General features: G+C 52.4%; 1 protein-coding gene across 2 annotated transcripts; it reads right to left on the bottom strand.

Moving 5' to 3' along the window:
* Positions 1–3189: 3189 nt before the first annotated feature.
* Positions 3190–8158, bottom strand: ZNF48 (zinc finger protein 48). 2 transcript variants are annotated; one of them, XM_032243191.1, is made up of 3 exons: positions 7644–8158; positions 7349–7442; positions 3190–5959 (listed from the first exon to the last, which is right to left on the bottom strand). In XM_032243191.1, the coding sequence occupies exons 2-3, from the start codon at positions 7425–7427 to the stop codon at positions 4176–4178; spliced, it is 1863 nt and encodes a 620-aa protein (XP_032099082.1). In that variant the 5' UTR covers positions 7428–7442; positions 7644–8158; the 3' UTR covers positions 3190–4175. The 2 variants fall into 2 exon arrangements, with proteins under 2 accessions (XP_032099082.1, XP_032099083.1); XM_032243192.1 differs by lacking the exon at positions 7349–7442 and having other exon boundaries at positions 7644–8153.
* Positions 8159–17369: the final 9211 nt, after the last annotated feature.

The raw sequence follows: 17369 nt of genomic DNA, 5'->3' as shown, positions 1-17369 counted from the left end.
TTTTTTGTATTTTTAGTAGAGATGGGGTTTCACCATGTTGACCAGGATGGTCTCGATCTCTTGACCTCGTGATCCACCCGCCTCGGCCTCCCAAAGTGCTGGGATTACAGGCTTGAGCCACCGCGCCCGGCCTACTTCAAATACAAAAACTAGCCAGGCGTGGTGGCACACGCCTGTAATTCCAGCTACTTGGGAGGCTGAGGCAGGAGAATTGCTTGAACCCAGGAGGTGGAGGTTGCAGTGAGCTGAGATCATGCCCTTGTACTCCAGCCTGGGCAACAAGCGTGAAACTCCATCTCAAAAAAAAAAAGAAAAAAATATATATATGTATATATATATTATATATGCAGTATGAGTGATATATGAAAAGGACAAGAGAGTGTTTTGGCAGAAGAAGGGTGGGGTAAGTGAACAACTCCTTTGGGGCATTAGGTATCTGGTGCAGGTCTCATTGAGGAGACAACTGCAAAAGATCTCGAAAGATGAGTGGGTGTCAGGCGTGGTGATGTACACCTATGGTCCCAGCTACTTAGGAGGCTGCGGCAGGAGGACTGCTGGAGCCCAGGGTTCATGGCTCTAGTGCACTATGATTGTGCCTCTGAATAGCTACTGTATTCCAGCCTGGGCAACATAGTGAGACCCCATCTCTAAAAAAAACAAACAAAAACAAGATGAGACAGAGCAAGACACTTCTCAAAAAAATAAGTTTATATTTCCACGAACTACTGCCTCCAGATTGGCAAGGAGGCAGTAGTTTGTGGAAATATAAACTTATTTTCTTGAGACAGGGTCTCACTCTGTCCCCCAGGCTAGAGTGCAGTGGGGCAGTCATGGCTCACTGCAATCTCAACCTCTCAGGCTTAAGCGATCCTCCTGCCTCAGCCTCCCGAGTAGCTGGAATTACAGTGTTTTTTTGGTGGTGGGGGGGGCTGTTTGTTTTTGTTTTTTAGAGACAGGATCTCACTCTTTTGCCCGGGATGGAGTGCAGTGGTGTGATCATGGCTCACTGCAGTCTCAACTTCCTGGGCCCACGCGGTCCTCCCACCTTAGCCTCCTGAGCTGCTGGGACTACAGGTGCATTCCACCAAATTTTTTTTTCCTTTTTTTTTGAGAGTCTCGCTCTGTCATCCAGGGTGGAGTGCAGTGGCGTGATCTCAGCTCACTGCAACCTCCACCTCCTGGGTTCAAGCGATTCTCCTGCCTCAGCCTCCTGAGTAGCTGGGATTACAGGCACGTGCAACCACACCCAGCTAATTTTTGTATTTTTAGTAGAGACAGGGTTTCACCATGTTGGTCAGGCTGGTCTTGAACTGCTGACCTCGTGATCTGCCTGCCTTGGCCTCTGAAAGTGCTGGATTACAGGCATGAGCCACGGTGCTAGGCCTCATTTTGTATTATTTGTAAAGATGATGTCTCATCATGTTGGTCAGGCTGGTCTTGAACTCCTGATCTTGTGATCCGCCTGCCTCCGACTCCCAAAATGCTGAGATGACAGGCCTGCGCCACCTCACCTGGCCTGGAGAGGCCTTTGGATCACACAGGATTCTCTCCTGCTTGTAGATTTGCTGGACAGTTCTCACCTATTTTTATGCAGGAGATACACTATCTCCTGCATAAAAATAGGTCGGAGACTTCGTCTTGTTTATCATTCTATCCCAACACACAGCACACAGTAGGTGCTGCAGTTGAGTAAGTGACTAATTATCCTCAAGAAGCTCATGTATTAGGTGCTCAGAGAGGGGTTGCTCAGAGAAGGGGATTCTAACTAACCCAGGTTGGAGGGTCAGGGAAGGCTTCTTGGAGGAAGCAGTGCTTGAGGTGTTTTGACAGGAGGTTAAAAAGGGGTGGTTAGTGGTGGAGGAGCATTCCAAGTAAGGGAAACGACATTTAAGGGGCCCAGGACTGAAACTACACAAGTGGAAGGGCTTGAGTGCCAATTAAAGTTAGGCTTTACAGACAGCATGTGGAGATCCAGTGGGGTTTTAATGAGACTGACATGGCCAGATGTAATTTTAGAAAGCAGGCCGGGCGCAATGGCTCCTGCCTGTAATCCCAGCACTTTGAGCGGCCGAGGCAGGCAGATCACCTAAGGTCAGGAGTTCGAGACCAGCCTGGCCAACATAGTGAAACCCCATCTCTACTAAAAATACAAAAATTAGCAGGGCGCGGTGGTGAGCGCCTGTAATGCCAGCTACTCAGGAGGCTGAGGCAGGAGAATCGCTTGAACCCGAGAGGCAGAGGTTGGCTGAGATTGCGCCAATGCACTCCAGCCTGGGCGACAGAGACCCTGTCTCAAAAAAGAAAAAGGAAGGAAAAGGAAGTTCACTGCAGGCCGGCTTGGAGGGCACACTGGTAGGGAAGGGAGACAGGGAAGCCAGCGAGAAGGAACTTCCAGAAGCTCCCAAAGGGCTGTGCTCAGGCCAGTGTGTGCGTTTTCATTTAAGTCCAGAAGCCAAAAAGAGCCTCAGCCCTGAACGCAGGGTTCTAGGGTTTCGAGAGCGCATCAACTTGGAAGGGGCCGGCAGAGCGCGAGGAGCCGCACTGCAGCCAGCCCTAGCCTGTTTCTAGGGAAGCCAGGCCTGTGCTTCCGATCTCGCGAGAACCTGTACTGGGACTCTTCCCACACAGCGATCGGGAGAGCTTGGGCCGGGAACTTGCGCCTCTGTGTTTCGTTGCCTTCATTGCTCAGTGAGAAGAACCGCCCTGGACTTTATTTTTAAATCCCAGTGGCTGTCAAAACACTAGGAATTGCAGACCTGCTCCTGAGGCCCCGCGGTGCGCTGGGAAATCCGGCAGGGTTTTCCAGGGCAGAAGGAGCATCCAGTTTGCCCTCCCTTTAGGCCGTGCAGCCGAATGGCTCGTTTCCCGACGCATAAAGAGGTCTCGGATGCGGGGTTTCCCAGGTCCCAGTGGGCGGCGCGCCGGCGTCCGGGTTTTCCACGCTGATTCCAGACCTGTGGACCGCCTCCCGCCCGCAGCCGTCGCCATAGCAACAGCGCCCCCCGCACGCCCCCTCCTCCTCCTCGCGGCCCTCCCTTAGCCGCGCCGCGCGGTTTTCCTTTTAAGGGTCGCGCTGGATGCTGTGGCGTAGGTGGTGCCTGCGGGCAGCCAGGCCTCAGGCTTGGGGCATCGGCTGATGGAGCTGGCGGCCGTTTTTGAACCAGACGTCGGAGCTACAAAGCCGCTGACTACGGCAAGACAACCTCTTTATTTAATGGGCTCAGAGAGCAAGAGAACCACACAAAATTTACAGTTTGAGTTTTGCCCGCAGAGACCCCTCTCCACCTTTTTCATGCCTGCGTGTACACACACAGTCCAAGCATAAGACGACAAGCCGCTTATTGGCAAGGAGACACATGGAAATGTAGCTGCCAGGCTCCGGAGCATCCTGGCTTTTCCTTACTCCAGTCCTGCCCTTCTCCCAGCCAGCTGGCCTCTGCTATCCACCAGGACTTGGGCTTGGCACCAGGCTGGATGCCGTGAGTGCACCTTCTGTCTCTGGTCTATTCTGCCAGTGTCTCTGTGTCAGGGTGGGTTGGCTCCCTCTAGGGCACAAAAATCTGGGCTCTGTCAAAGAGTGCTCCTCCATAGGGGTGGGTACTGCCTGCCACACAGCAGTATTTGCCCCCCACCCCACCTCATTTCATCACCTTAAATGCCAGAAGCCCCATCACTGCAGCTCAGGTTAAACAAACCCTGGTTCAGGTGTTTGCTTGGGAGGTGTCAGTGGTGCAGTCAGCCTCACTGCAGCCTCAAACTTCTGGACTGAAGTGATTCCCCCACCTCAGCCTCCCAAAGTGCTGGGATTACAGGTGTGTACTACTGCCCAGCAAGGGGAAAGTGTCATTTCTTAAAAGAGGAGGCAGCAGGAATTTAGGGTTGTGTCCTCAGGTGAAAGCCAGTTTATTTATTCAACAAGTATTGAATGCTTACTGTGTGCTAGGCAGTCTTCTGGAAGCCGGAGGTACAGCCTGTCCTGGCAAGGTCCTGAGCCCAGCCAGGACAGTTTCCTGAGCTTCAAGCTTACTGTCTCCAATCCCTATTTCTATCTATTCTCCTTCCTCCCCTTTCTTCCCTTCCTCCTCCCTCCCACCACCTCCCAGGCCCTTTCTTCTCTGCTAAGCAGCAGAGCCCCTCCCTTTGGTCTCCTGGGCCTCCACCCTCCCTGGACCCCATCATTCCAGTCCTGTTGGTGGCTCCTCCTTGAGGGGCCTTGCCCTACCATCCCCTATTCCAAAGGGCCTCAGGACCAGGTGCCCCCGCTGGTGTTTGATGCGGGCAGAACTGTCACCAAAACCCTTGCCACACTCTGCACACTTGTATGGCTTCTCCCCCGTGTGTGTGCGCCTGTGTTTGACCAGATCTGAGCTCCGGGGGAACTCTTTCCCACAAAAGCCACACACGTGGGGCTGGCTGGGTCCAGAAGGCTGGGCCCGGACTCGGGGTCGAGGGGCCGTGGGTGCTGGGCCAGGTGGGTTATGTGGCCGCAGGAGAGTGGATGGTGGTGGTGGCCGGGCCCGTTCACCACGGTGGGTGCGGAGGTGCTTGACTCGGGCCGAGCTGTCAGCAAAACCCTTGCCGCATTCAGGACAGAGGTAGGGTTTCTCCCCTGTGTGCACTCGATGGTGTTTCACCAGGTCAGAGCTTCGGCGGAAGCCCTTGCCACACTCAGGGCACTTGTGGGGCTTGTCGCCCGCCAGTGGTGGGGGTGGCTCCCCAGCCTGTGGGCCCCCAGGCTCCGGCTCCAAGCCAGGTAGGCCAAAAGCCTCACCTGAGTGTGAGGGGCTTCGAGGTGTCAGCGGGGGGCTAGTGCCCAGAGGAGGTGGGGGTGGGCTTGGGATCAGGGCAGGTAGGGGATAGCCTGGGAAGCTGAAGTCCTGGGGCTCCATGTGAGTGAGGCGGTGGCGAAGAAGGGTGGAGCTGAGGCTGAAGGTACGGTCACATTCTGGGCAGGCATGGGGCCTCTCGCCGCTGTGGGTGCGGAGGTGCTTGACTCGGGCAGAGCTGTCGGCAAAACCCTTGCCACACTCCGGGCAGAGGTAGGGCTTCTCGCCCGTGTGCACCCTCAGATGCTTCACCAGGTCAGAGCCCCGGGCAAACTCCTTTCCACACACATCACAGCTAAAGGGCTTGGGCCCCAAGTGACTGCGCTGGTGACTCAGGAGGCTGCAGCTGAGCACAAACCTCTTGCCGCAATCAGTGCAGATATATGGCTTGTCCTGGCTCTTCGGTCCCTGGGTAGCTGCCGTGGCTGCCCGAGATGGCTGCCGTCTGGGCACCACTGGCCGGGGGGGCTGCTCCCCCCGGTGTGTCCGCTGGTGCTTGATGCGGGCGGAACTGTCGCCAAAGCCCTTGCCACAGATGCCACACTTGTAGGGCTTCTCACCGGTGTGCGTCCGCTGGTGTTTCACCAGGTCAGAACTCTGCCGAAAGCTCTTGCCACATTCACCGCAGATAGTGGGGCGCTCACCAGCAGGGATCCGGGACCGAGGAATCTTTGGGGGACCCTGGGCTGGTGGCCGGGCTCTATAGGGCTTCTCCCCACTATGAGTCCGCTGGTGTTTGATCCGGGCAGAGCTATCCCCAAAGCCCTTGCCGCAGACCCCACACTTGTAGGGTTTCTCCCCCGTGTGGGTCCGCTGGTGTTTCACCAGATCTGACATCTGCCTGAAGCTCTTGCCACACTCACCACACACAGCGGCCCGATCACTACTAGCCTGGCCCCAGCGTGGTTCACCCAGGAGCCGGGGGCCTCTGTCCCGAGGCTGAGGCTTTCCTAGACCCTCTCCCTGGACCCATAAGTCATCCCAGGTCTGGATGCCTTCGGGTTTGAGAGAGGCATTTCCTACTTCATGACCTGGGGCCATATCTTCTTCTTCCTTGAACCCCAAGTCATCTTCTTGTGCTGTATGTTCAAACTCATTCTGCTGAGATATCTCCACATTCTCACTCCCTAGACCTGAGGAAAGAAAAGGAAGTTGTATGCTGGGATGGTGGCTCAGTCCTTATCTTTGACAGCAAACTCTCCGGGGAAGACTTCTTTGACAATCTGTGGTGGCAGTAACCCCAATCTCTCTCCTCTCAACTTCTGCTGCACTTACTGTCTCTTTTTACTGAGCTCTTAATGTATGCCATTCGCTGAACTGAGCATTACTCTAACACTATGACTATCCGCATTTTGCAAGCACGGCAATCGACTCAAAGAATTTAAGTCACTTTGCTGGAGGTTAGAAAGGTTATAAAGTAGCAAAGCCAGGCCAGCAAGGTGGCTCATGCCTGTAATTCCAGCACTTTGGGAGTCCAAGGTGGGTGGATCCCTTGAGCCCAGTAGTTGAAGACCAGCCTGAGCAATCCCAGCTACTGGGAGGCTGAGGTGGAAGGATCACCTGAGCCCCAGAGGTAGAGGCTGCAGTGAGCTGTGATTGTGCCACTCTAGCCTGGGTCACAGAGTGAGACCCTGTCTCAAAAAAAAAAAAAAAAAAAAGAAAGAAAAGAAAAAAGAGAAAGTAACAAAGCCAGGTGTCTAACTCAAGTCTGTCTGATATTCAAGCCCATGTTAATCCCTATATTATATTGTCTATTTGGAAATCTTGGTATTTGCTGTTATTATTGTATCTTATTATATTAGCCCATTTGGTAATTTCTTACATCAGTTATCCTGTGTGTACCTGAGAGGACCCAGTCACACATCCCTTCCTCAAGAAGCTTAGGGTGGTAGGAGAGATAAGATAAAGTATCAATGGTTATAATTGTGGGTTCAGAATAACTATGTTGCCACAAGAGCGATAGGAGATAAGGAAATAGGAACCGGCATCAGGGCAGAGCGAAGAGAAAATAATGGAGTGGAATGGAAGATAAGGCGTGAAAGCATGTTGGGACTAGCCTGAGCACGCAAGGTTTGGATTGGACACTAGCTAAGGCTTTTAATTAGGAGACAGGGGGACGTTAGGGATAGCCCTACAAAGGCCAGGCTCAGAAGAGGCATAGGATTAGATCTGGACTTAGATCAATCTGGAGGCAGAACGCATCAGTAGAGAGAAAAGGGCAGAGAGGAGGCTACTGCAATTGCCAGGATGAAACCGAATGAAGTCTGAAGTAGGGCAGAGGCAGTGGGGACAGGGAACGCCGTGGGGGAGGGGACGGAGTCCGTGAGGAGCCCCTTGCCGCCTGGCGCACAGTAGGTGCTCGGAAAGCTCGGCTCCCTCCCTAGGGGTTTGCTCCCCTCCCCCCATCTCCCCGAAGGTACAGCTCACGTCCGATCTTCCTGGGTCTCGGCCGGCCACAGCCCAGCATCGGAGTCCCCAACAGCCGTTACCTGTCCGTGGCGGCGCACGGCCGAGGCCCTCACCTGTGCGGGCACCTCTCAGCGGCTCCCTCTCCTCCCGGCCGTGGAGATCCGGGCCCCAGGGCTCTACCGCGCGCTCCATCGCCGGCACGCCGCCCTGAGCAAGGGGATAGACAGCATCCCGCAGTCACACAGCCATGTGTGGCCCGCGGCGCCCGGCCGCTGCCCTCTGCGGGCCGGCGCGGGCACCGGGCGGCGTCGGGTCTCAGATCCGGGCGCGGCTCCGGGTGCCCCCCGCTCGCGCAGCCGGCCGCCCCTGCACCTGCTGCTCCTCCCCGCGCGCAGCCGCCGCTCTCACCTTGCCGGCCGCCTCCGGCTCCGCCACCCCGGCGCCCTCCGCAGCTCCTCAGCGGGGTGCGGGCGCCCGAGCCGCCGGCGGCTCCGGGATGCGGGCTCCGCGCCAAGCCGGGAGGGGGCTCGGACCGGGGCGTCCTGGGGGCGGCCGCCGGGGGCGGGGACGGGAAGCGGAAGCGCGGGGCCGCACGGAGCCGCTCTAGGACCTTGGAGGAGCTGCGCGCCTGTGGGGATAGCCCGCGTCGGCTGGTGCTCGGTGGCCGGCTGGCGGCAGCGTGCGGTCCAGGGGCTACTCTAAGCCGAGGCCGGCGGCCCGAACTCGGTGGTATTAACCGTGTGCTTCCTGGGCTGCAGCTGGGTGATGAGGCCCGAGGCTCTTCTTAATTGTGGCTGTGTGTCTGTGGCCACCCGCGCCGACCTCCCGGGCTGGCCGACAGCGCCAGCCACCCCGGCCTGGGAGAGACAAAGAAAGAGTGATCCAAAGACGGACCCAGGGAAAGGGGTGGGGGAGAGACCAAGGCAGACAAAGGGCTGCGGAGACCCCAGACGGGGCGGGGCGGGGCGCCGAGACTGGGGAAACAAAGCGGGGCTGGTCCGAGAGGCCGAGGGCCCGGGGTGGGTGTGGAATGGGGGCTGGGCTGGGGATATCGAGGCAGAAGCAAAGGCTAGAGGCGGACGCCAGGTAAATGCTGCTGGGGAGATGGCCTCAGACTGGGGGCCCAGAACAGAGACCCTGAGCCAGAGACTCACATCAGAGCCCTGAATCACAGAGGACGCTAGGGCAGAGAGACCGAGGGACAGCGACTGACCAAAAACACGGCCAGCCAAAGATTGGCCGCTACAGACAAAGAGGTATCGAAACAGATAAGAGATAAAGTCATTGAAGCAGAGTCGGAGGAGCAGTAAGAAGAGGCTGGGAGCCTGGAGAGAAACAGGCCCAGGAACAGTGGAACAAAAGACGGCAGTCAGCGAAACAGGCAGAGACAAAGAGACAGAGACACAAAGAATGAGGCGGCCGGAAAGACTCTGGACAGGTCGACAGCCCTACAAAGGCCAGACTCAGGAAGAGGCTGAAGAAGAAGCCCTGTTCCCTTCCTGGTGGGGCCTGGTTGGAGCTGTGTTCCTAGGTTCACAGGCCCCAAGAGCAAGATCCCAGTATCTGCACTCTGGAAGGGCTTGGTTTTGGGGTGGAGCGTCTGAAGGTGTCTTCAGCCCCTCTGCCAATGATGGTGGGGGTAACTGTGGTTTGTGTATTAATTCACACTTATTAGCATTTTAGTGCTAAGCCAAGAGTTGGGGATAAAGAGTTGAAACACCTGCAAGATTTGCCCTTGGAGAGCTCCTAGTTTAAAGGAGCAAGTACACAAATCACTGAAATTAGAGAATTTAGCCAGACCTGTTGGCCTGCCTCTGTAATCCCAACTAGGAGGATTCCCCGAACCTGGAAGTCCAAGGATGCAGCTAGCCGTGATCATACCACTGTACTCCATCCTGGGCAAACTGGGCTGGGCCCAGTGGCTCATGCCTGTAATCCCAGAACTTTGGGAGGCCAAGGCGAGAGGATCACTTGACAGTAGTTTGAAACCAGCCTGGGCAAAAAAGTGAGACCTTGTCTCTACAAAAAACCAAAAAATTAGGCCGGACGCGGTGGCTCACGCCTGTAATCCCAGCACTTTGGGAGGCCGAGGCGGGTGGATCACTAGGTCAAGAGATCAAGACCATCCTGGTCAACATGGTGAAACCCCGTCTCTACTAAAAATACAAAAATTAGCTGGGCATGGTGGTGCATGCCTGTAATCCCAGCTACTCAGGAGGCTGAGGCAGGAGAATTGCCTGAACCCAGGAGGCGGAGGTTGCGGTGAGCCGAGATGGCGCCATTGCACTCCAGCCTGGGTAACAAAGGCGAAACTCCTCCTCAAAAAAAAAAAAAAAAAAAAAAAAACCAAAAAATTAGCTGCACATCATGGCACATGTCTGTGGTCCTGGCTACACTGGAGATTGAGGCAGGAGGATGACCTGAGCCCAGGAGGTTGAGGCTGCATTGAACCCCGTTTGTGATACTGCACTCCAGCCTGGGCAACAGAGCGAGACCCCATCTAAAAAAAAAGAGACTGTTAAGGGTATTTTTAAAAAAAAGAGACTGTTAAGGATATTAAAGAGCCACTGGGCTTGGCCAGGCACAGTGGTTTATGCCTGTAATCTCGGCACTTTGGGAGGCTGAGGCAGGCAAATCACCTGAGGTCAGGAGTTTGAGACCAGCCAGGCCAACATGGCAAAACCCTATCTCGACTAAAAATACAAAAATTAGCCGAGCGTGGTGACACGGGCCTATAATCCCAGCTACTCAGGAGGCTGAGGCAGGAAAATCGCTTAAACCCAGGAGATGGAGGTTACAAAGAGCCGAAATCGTGCCACTGCACTGCAGCCTGGGTGACAGAGACTTCGTCTCAAAAAAAAAAAAAAGTTATATTGACTAATTCAAGATAGTATGGGAGAACAGGAAGGGTTCTGCTTTGTAGGAATAAGTTTCTGTGTGCCTGGCATGCATGGATGATAACAGTGACAGAAACAGGGACCACAAATCAACAACTACTGATCACTAGCTAATATCTAGACATCGTCCTGGGCCCTGGAAAGACAAAGAAACTCCTCAGGGAGCTCTTGGCCCAATAGGATATGGAGTTGTACAGATGGTGTGACAGGTTCTATATTGACTGTATGAACAAAATGTTATAGGAATGTAGTGCAGAGAGAGATACCTTCTGTAGAGTTCAGTGGCTGCAGATACTGTCTTTATAAAACCATTCATGCAGTTTGGTTCTTGGCCTTGTCACTCAACTGCTATTTCACTTTAGGGAAGTTACTTAAGCTTCTGTTTCCCAAACTGTAAAATAGGGATGATAACAGCTAATTTGAATGGTTGAGGATGAATATGTGTAAAGCACTTAGCAAAAAAGTATCAGCTATTACTCTAATTGGTTTGATTTCAGCAAAGTTCAGAGTCTGCCTGGAGTGGGGGCTGGATGAACAACTCCAGGCAGAGGGAATGAAATGAACAATGGGCCACACACTAATTGAAAACCTAATATGGGCCAGGCATGTTGGCTCATGCCTGTAATCCCAACACTTTGGGAGGGTGAGGTGGACAGGTCTCTTGAGTCTAGGAGTTTGAGACCAGCTTGGCCAACATGGTGGAACCCTATCTCTACAAAAGATATAGAAAAGTTAGCTGGGAGTGGTGGCTCACACCTGTAGTCCCAGCTACTCGGGAGGCTCAGGTGACAGGATCGCTTGAGCCTGGGAGGTAAAAGTTTCGGGGAGCTGAGATCATGCCACTGCACTCCAGCCTGGGTGACAGAGCAAGATCCTATCAAAAAAAGAAAGAAAGAAAGAAAAGAAAACCTAAGGCCAGGCTCAATGGCTCACGCCTGTAATCCCAGCACTTTGGGAGGCCAAGGCGGGTGGATCACGAGGTCAAGAGATCGAGACCATCCTGGTCAACATGGTGAAACCCCGTCTCTACTAAAAATATAAAACATTAGCTGGGCATGGTGGCGCGTGCCTGTAATCCCAGCTACTCGGGAGGTTGAGGCAGGAGAATTGCCTGAACCCAGGAGGCGGAGGGTGCAGTAATCCCAGCTACTGGTGCGGTAATCCCAGCTACTCGGGAGGTTGAGGCAAGAGAATTGCCTGAACCCAGGAGGCGGAGGGTGTGGTGAGCCGAGATCGCGCCATTGCACTCCAGCCTGGGTAACAAGAGGGAAACTCCATCTCAAGAAAAAAAAAAAAATTAGCTAGGTGTGGTGGCACACACCTGTAATCCCAGCTACCCTGGAGGCTGAGGCAGGAGAATCGCTTGAACGCAGGAGCCAGAGGTTGCAGTCAGCCAAGATCACAGTACTGCACTCCAGCCCGGGCAACAGAACGAAATTCTGTCTCAAAAAAAAAAAAAGGGCCGGGCGCGGTGGCTCAAGCCTGTAATCGCAGCACTTTGGGAGGCCGAGGCGGGTGGATCACGAGGTCAGGAGATCAAGACCATCCTGGTCAACATGGTGAAACCCCGTCTCTACTAAAAATACAAAAAATTAGCTGGGCATGGTGATGCGTGCCTGTAATCCCAGCTACTCAGGAGGCTGAGGCAGGAGAATTGCCTGAACCCAGGAGGCAGAGGTTGCGGTGAGCCGAGATCGCGCCATTGCACTCCAGTGTGGGTAACAAGAGCGAAACTCCGTCTCAAAAAAAAAAAAAAAAAAAAAAAGGAGAAGAAAACCTAATGTGTGCTAGAAGCTTGAGATCCAAAAATGACTATGGATTATGACCTATTCTCAGAGAGGAAAATAGAGAATAGTTCCGTTTTTGGTTTTTTTTTGAGATGGAGTTTTGCTCTTGTTGCCCAGGCTGGAGTGCAATGGCATGATCTCAGCTTACTGAAACCACCATCTCCTGGGTTCAAGTGATTTCTCCTGCCTCAACTTCCCAAGTAGCTGGGATTACAGGCATGCCCCTCCATGCCCAGATAATTTTGTATTTTTAGTAGAGACAGGGTTTTGCCATGTCGGTCAGGCTGGTCTCAAACTCCCGACCTCAGGTTATCCGTCTGCCTCAACCTCCCAGAGTGCTGGGATTACAGGTGTGAGCCACCTCGCCTGGCCTGAATTGTTCTGTTTTAAAGTTCTATGAGTTTACATAATAGGAAAGCAGTGAAAGATAAAGACAGAGTGTAAAGTTTATTCAGCCAGGTGTGGTGGCTCACGCCTGCAATCCCAGCACTTTGGGAGGCCAAGACAGGCGGATCATGAGGTCAGGAGATAGAGACCATCCTGGCGAACACGCTGCAACCCCATCTGTACTAAAAATGTAAAAAATTAGTAGGGCATGGTGGCACGTGCCTGTAGTCCCAGGTACTCAGAGGGGCTGAGGCAGGAGAATCGCTTGAATCTGGGAGGCAGATGTTGCAGTGAATCAAGATCACGACACTGCACTCCAGCCTGGCGACAGAACAAGACTCTGACTCAAAAAAAAAAAAAAAAAAAAAAAAGAATGTCTATTCATTTGTTCCACAAACATTTCCTGGGTATCCATCAGGTACCAGGTACTTGTGCTGGGAAATAGAAGAGAGTATGAATGGTCAGCCTGCCCACTGTACTTACTTGCAGAGCTACCTAACTGACTTTCAGAGGACAAAGCCTAGAGTTATTAGATCTGAACTTGAATTCATGTCCAAAGATATAGAAGTCCCTTCAGGGATGCAAGGGGGAGGGGCAGAGGTAACTATGAAAACATAATGGCAAGATGAAGAATAACTAATCCAGCCTGGGCATAGTGGCTCATGCCTGGAATCCCAGTGCTTTGGGAGGCTGAGGTGGGAGAATCACTTGAGGTCAGGATTTCGGGACCAGCCTGGCCAACATAGTGAGACCACATCTCCAAAAAAAAAAAAAAAAATAGAGTCAGCCAGGGATGGTGGTGCAAACATGTAGTCCCAGCTACTTGGGAGGCAGAAGTGAGCCCAGTTCAAAGCTACTGTGAGCTATGTTCGCACCACTGCATTCCAGCCTGGGCAACAGAACAAAACCTCGTCTCTTAAAAAAAAAAGAACGAATCCAAATTATTAAATAATTAAATAGGAATAGAGTTGTCCAGCACACACTGCCCTATATGAAACTCAGGGTACAGCCTTCCTTTGTCGAAGCAAACAAGCCGCAAGTATCATGTGAATGACTGGCCATGATTAGTTGGTATGGTGTCACTGTTAATTCATATAAATGCATTTAACACAATGACCAAGCAAGAGCCTTTTGTTGAAGGGCAATTGGTTTGTTGTTGTTGTTGTTTATTTTTTTTCTACCTTTTTTTTTTAGAGACGGGGTCTCCCTATATTGACCAGGCTGGAGTGCAGTGGCTTTTCACAGGCACAATCCAACTACTGATCAGCACGGGAATTTTGACCTTCTCCGTTTCCGACTTGGGCCGGTTCACCCCTCCTTAGGCAACCCGGTGGTTCCCCGATCCCAAGAGGTCACCATATTGATGCCGAACTTAGTGTGGACACCTGATCCGCATAGTGAACTACAGGCCAGAATTCTTGGGCTCAAGTGATCCTCCAGCCTCAGCCTCCCGATTAGCTGGGACTACAGACACGCACCACTGCACCTGGCTTATTTTTATTTTTCTTTTGAGACGGAGTCTCACTCTGCTGCCCAGGCTGGAGTGCAGTGGTCCGATCTCGGCTCACTTTACCTCCGCCTCCCGAATTCAAGTGATTCTCCTGCCTCGGCCTCCCACGTAGCTGGGATTACAGGTGTACACCACCACACCTGGCTAATTTTAGTATTTTTCTTTTTAGTAGAGATAGGGTTTCACCATGTTGGCTAGAGTGGTCTTGAACTCCTGACCTCAGGTGATCCACTGATCCACTGGATTATGTGATCTGCTGGGATTACAGTTGTGAGCCACTGCCCCCAGCCACATTTTATAATTTTTCTATGAGGGCATGTGTTGGTTGTATAATAAATAGATAAATTATTTATTTCTTTTTTAGACAGGATCTCGCTGTGCCATCCATGCTAAGGTGCAGTGATGCCACAATGACTCACTGCAGCTTCAAACTCCTGGGCTCAAGTGATCCTCCTGCCTCAGCCTCCCAACTATCTGGGACAACAGGTATGTGTCATGATGCCCAGATGATTTTTTTTTTTTTTGTAGAAAGAGTCTCACTGTGTTGCTGTCTGGTCTAAAACTCCAGGCCTCAAGTGATCCTCCCACCTTGGCCTCCCAAAGTGCAGAGATTACAGACAGGAACCACTGCCAGGCCTACATGTTATTATCTTTTTTATTTTTTTATAGAAATGGGGTCTTACTGTGTTGACCAGGCTGGTCTTGTTCTCCTGGCCTCAAGCAATCCTCCCACAGCACTGGGATTACAGGCGTGAGCCACCATGCCCAGCCTTTTTTTCTTGAAACATGTTATTCTTTCAAAGGCTTTTGAACAATTCAGAGAACAGTTGATCAGGGTCCGAACCCAAAGTGGGTTAATGTCACAGAGGTGTGAAGAAAAGGGGACCAATTTGTCTAATGGATAGGCGGGACTTGGAAACACTTGTGGGAAGGAGGGTTGGAGCAGTTCAGAATTTTAACTAAGGCCATAGAGATGCTCAGCCTGGGGAGAGATGCAGGAGGAAGGCAGTCGTGGAGTGCTCAGGGGTACCATGATCCCTGTCCTTTGCTTATTTTATTTTATTTATTTATTTTTGAGATGGAGTTTCACTCTTTTACTCAGGCTGGAGTTCAGTAGTGCAATCTCAGCTCACTGCAACCTCCGCCTCCTGTATTCAAGCAATTCTCCTGCCTCAGCCTCCAGAGTAGTTGGGATTACAAGCACGCCCCACCACACCCAGCTAATTTTTGTATTTTTAGTAGAGATGGGGTTTCACCGTGTTGGCCAGGCAGGTCTCAAACTCCTGACCTCAAGTGATCTTCCCACCTCGGCCTCCCAAAGTGCTGGGATTACAGGTGTGAGCCACCTCACCTGGCCTCCCTTTTTTCTTTTTCTTTCTTTTGTTTTTGAGATGGAGTTTCGCTCTTGTTGCCCAGGCTGGAGTGCAATGGTGCAATTTCAGCTCACTGCAACCTCCGCCTCCAGGATTCAAGTGATTCTTGTCTCAGCCTCCCGAGTAGTTGAGATTACAGACACCTGCTACCACGCCCAGCTAATTGTTGGCATTTTTAGTAGAGACGGGGTTTCACCACGTTGGCCAGGCTGGTCTCAAACTCCTGACCTCAGGTGATCCACATGCCTCAGCCTCCCAAAATGCTGGGATTACAGGCATGAGCTACTGCATCAAGCATTTTTTGAGTTTTGAGATGCAATTTCAGTCTTGTTGCCTAGGCTGGAGTGCAATGGCACGATCTCTGTTCACTGCAACCTCCGCCTCCTGGGTTCAAGGGACTACAGGCACATGCCACCACACCCGACTAATTTTTGCATTTTTAGTATAGATGGGGTTTCATCATCTTGGCCAGGCTAGTCTCAGACTCCTGACCTCAGGTGATCTGCCTGCTTTGGCCTCCCAAAATGCTGGGATTACAGGCATGAGCCACCATGCCAAGCCCCCTTTGCTTATGTCTAAGTAGTCTGCTCCCTGCACTTTTAGCACAAGTGCTGTGTGTTACACTTGCTTGTGGCTGTCTCTCTCCTGAGAGGGTCACTTGATTCACTGTGTCCAGATTCTTAACAGTCCCTAGATCTGAGCTGTGGCATCACCACGCTCCTCAGGTCATGTGATGGTATTAAGTAGCACATGTATGAGCTCATCTCCTATGCTACGTGCTGTACTAAGAGCTTTATGTACATTAACCCATATAGAGGTAGATTTTTTTTTTTAATAGAGACGGTTTTACTATCTTGGCCAGGCTGGTCTTGAACCCCTGGCCTCGTGATCCACCCTCCTCGGCCTCCCAAAGTGCTGGGATTACAGGCCTGAGCCATCGTGCCCGGCCCCTATGAGGTAGATTTAAAAAAACATTTTTTTTTTTGAGATGGAGTCTCACTCTGTGGCCCAGGCTGGAGGGCAGTGGTACAATCTTGTCTCACTGCCACTTCCACTTCAAGCAATTCTCCTGCCTCAGTCTCCCAAGTAGCTGGGATTACAGGCACACCACTGCACCTGGCTGATTTTTGTATTTTTAGTAGAGACAGGGTTTCACCATGTTGGCCAGGCTGTTCTTGAACTCCGATCTCCAGTGATCCACCCGCCTCGGCCTCCCAAAGTGCTGGGATTATAGGCGTGAGCCACTGCACCTGTTCTGAGGTAGATTTGTTTGTCTGAGACAGGGTCTTGCTCTGTTGCCCAGGCCAGAGTGCAGCAGCACAATCTCGGCTCACTGCAACCTCCGCCTCCTGGGTTCAAGCAGTTCTCCTGCCTCAGACTCTCAAGTAGCTAAGATTACAGGCATGTGCCACCATGCCTGGCTAATTTTTGTATTTTTAGTAGAGACAGGGTCTCCCCATGTTGGTCAGGCTGGTCTTGAACTCCTGGCCTCAAGTGATCCGCCCGCCTCAGTCTCCAAAAGTGTTGGGATTTCAGGCATGAGCCACTGCACCCAGCCAGTCGCAGGGGATTTAAAGAAGGGACAATGACCCTGCCTAGAGTAGGTGGGGAGATTGCATAGAGGCAGAGCCCTTTGAATGAAACACTTGAAGGATGAGTAAGAGTTCACCTGATTTAGAAACAGGAAAAGCTCAATGAGTAGACAGCCAAGGATGTTTGGATGAATGAGAGATGGGTTGATGAGGCCAGCTGAGGGAGGCTTTGGTGTTCAGGCCAGAATTCAGACTTGACTCAGTCACTGGGGCGTTCCTGAAGGATTCTGAGCAGCAGAGTTCCTTGGCCGGGATTCTGAAGGAAAATCTCTCCAGCAGCGATGTTCAAAGATGTGGTAGAGGCCGGGCGCGGTGGCTCAAGCCTGTAATCCCAGCACTTTGGGAGGCTGAGGCGGGTGGATCACGAGGTCAAGAGATCGAGACCATCCTGGTCAACATGGTGAAACCCCGTCTCTACTGAAACTACAAAAAATTAGCTGGGCATGGTGGTGCGTGCCTGTAATCCCAGCTACTCAGGAAGCTGAGGCAGGAGAATTGCCTGGACCCAGGAGGCGGAGGTTGCGGTGAGCCGAGATGGCGCCATTGCACTCCAGCCTGGGTAACAAGAGTGAAACTCCGTCTCAAAAA

This window comes from Sapajus apella, unplaced genomic scaffold (genome assembly GCF_009761245.1).
Source record: "Sapajus apella isolate SASKATOON/1434 unplaced genomic scaffold, GSC_monkey_1.0 scaffold51, whole genome shotgun sequence".
In the NCBI taxonomy this organism is placed as follows: domain Eukaryota; kingdom Metazoa; phylum Chordata; class Mammalia; order Primates; family Cebidae; genus Sapajus; species Sapajus apella.
Note: the sequence above shows the minus strand (reverse complement) of the source record. Positions and strands in the feature narration are given on the sequence as shown.

What these genes read in the sequence shown, in the direction of transcription:
- ZNF48 (XM_032243191.1), bottom strand. Translation starts at nt 7,427, where the DNA reads ATGGAGCGCGCGGTAGAGCCCTGGGGCCCGGATCTCCACGGCCGGGAG. An exon ending in GCTGAGAGGTGCCCGCACAG is followed by an intron (nt 5,960 to 7,348) that starts GTGAGGGCCTCG and finishes TTCTTTCCTCAG; the next exon opens with GTCTAGGGAGTGAGAATGTG.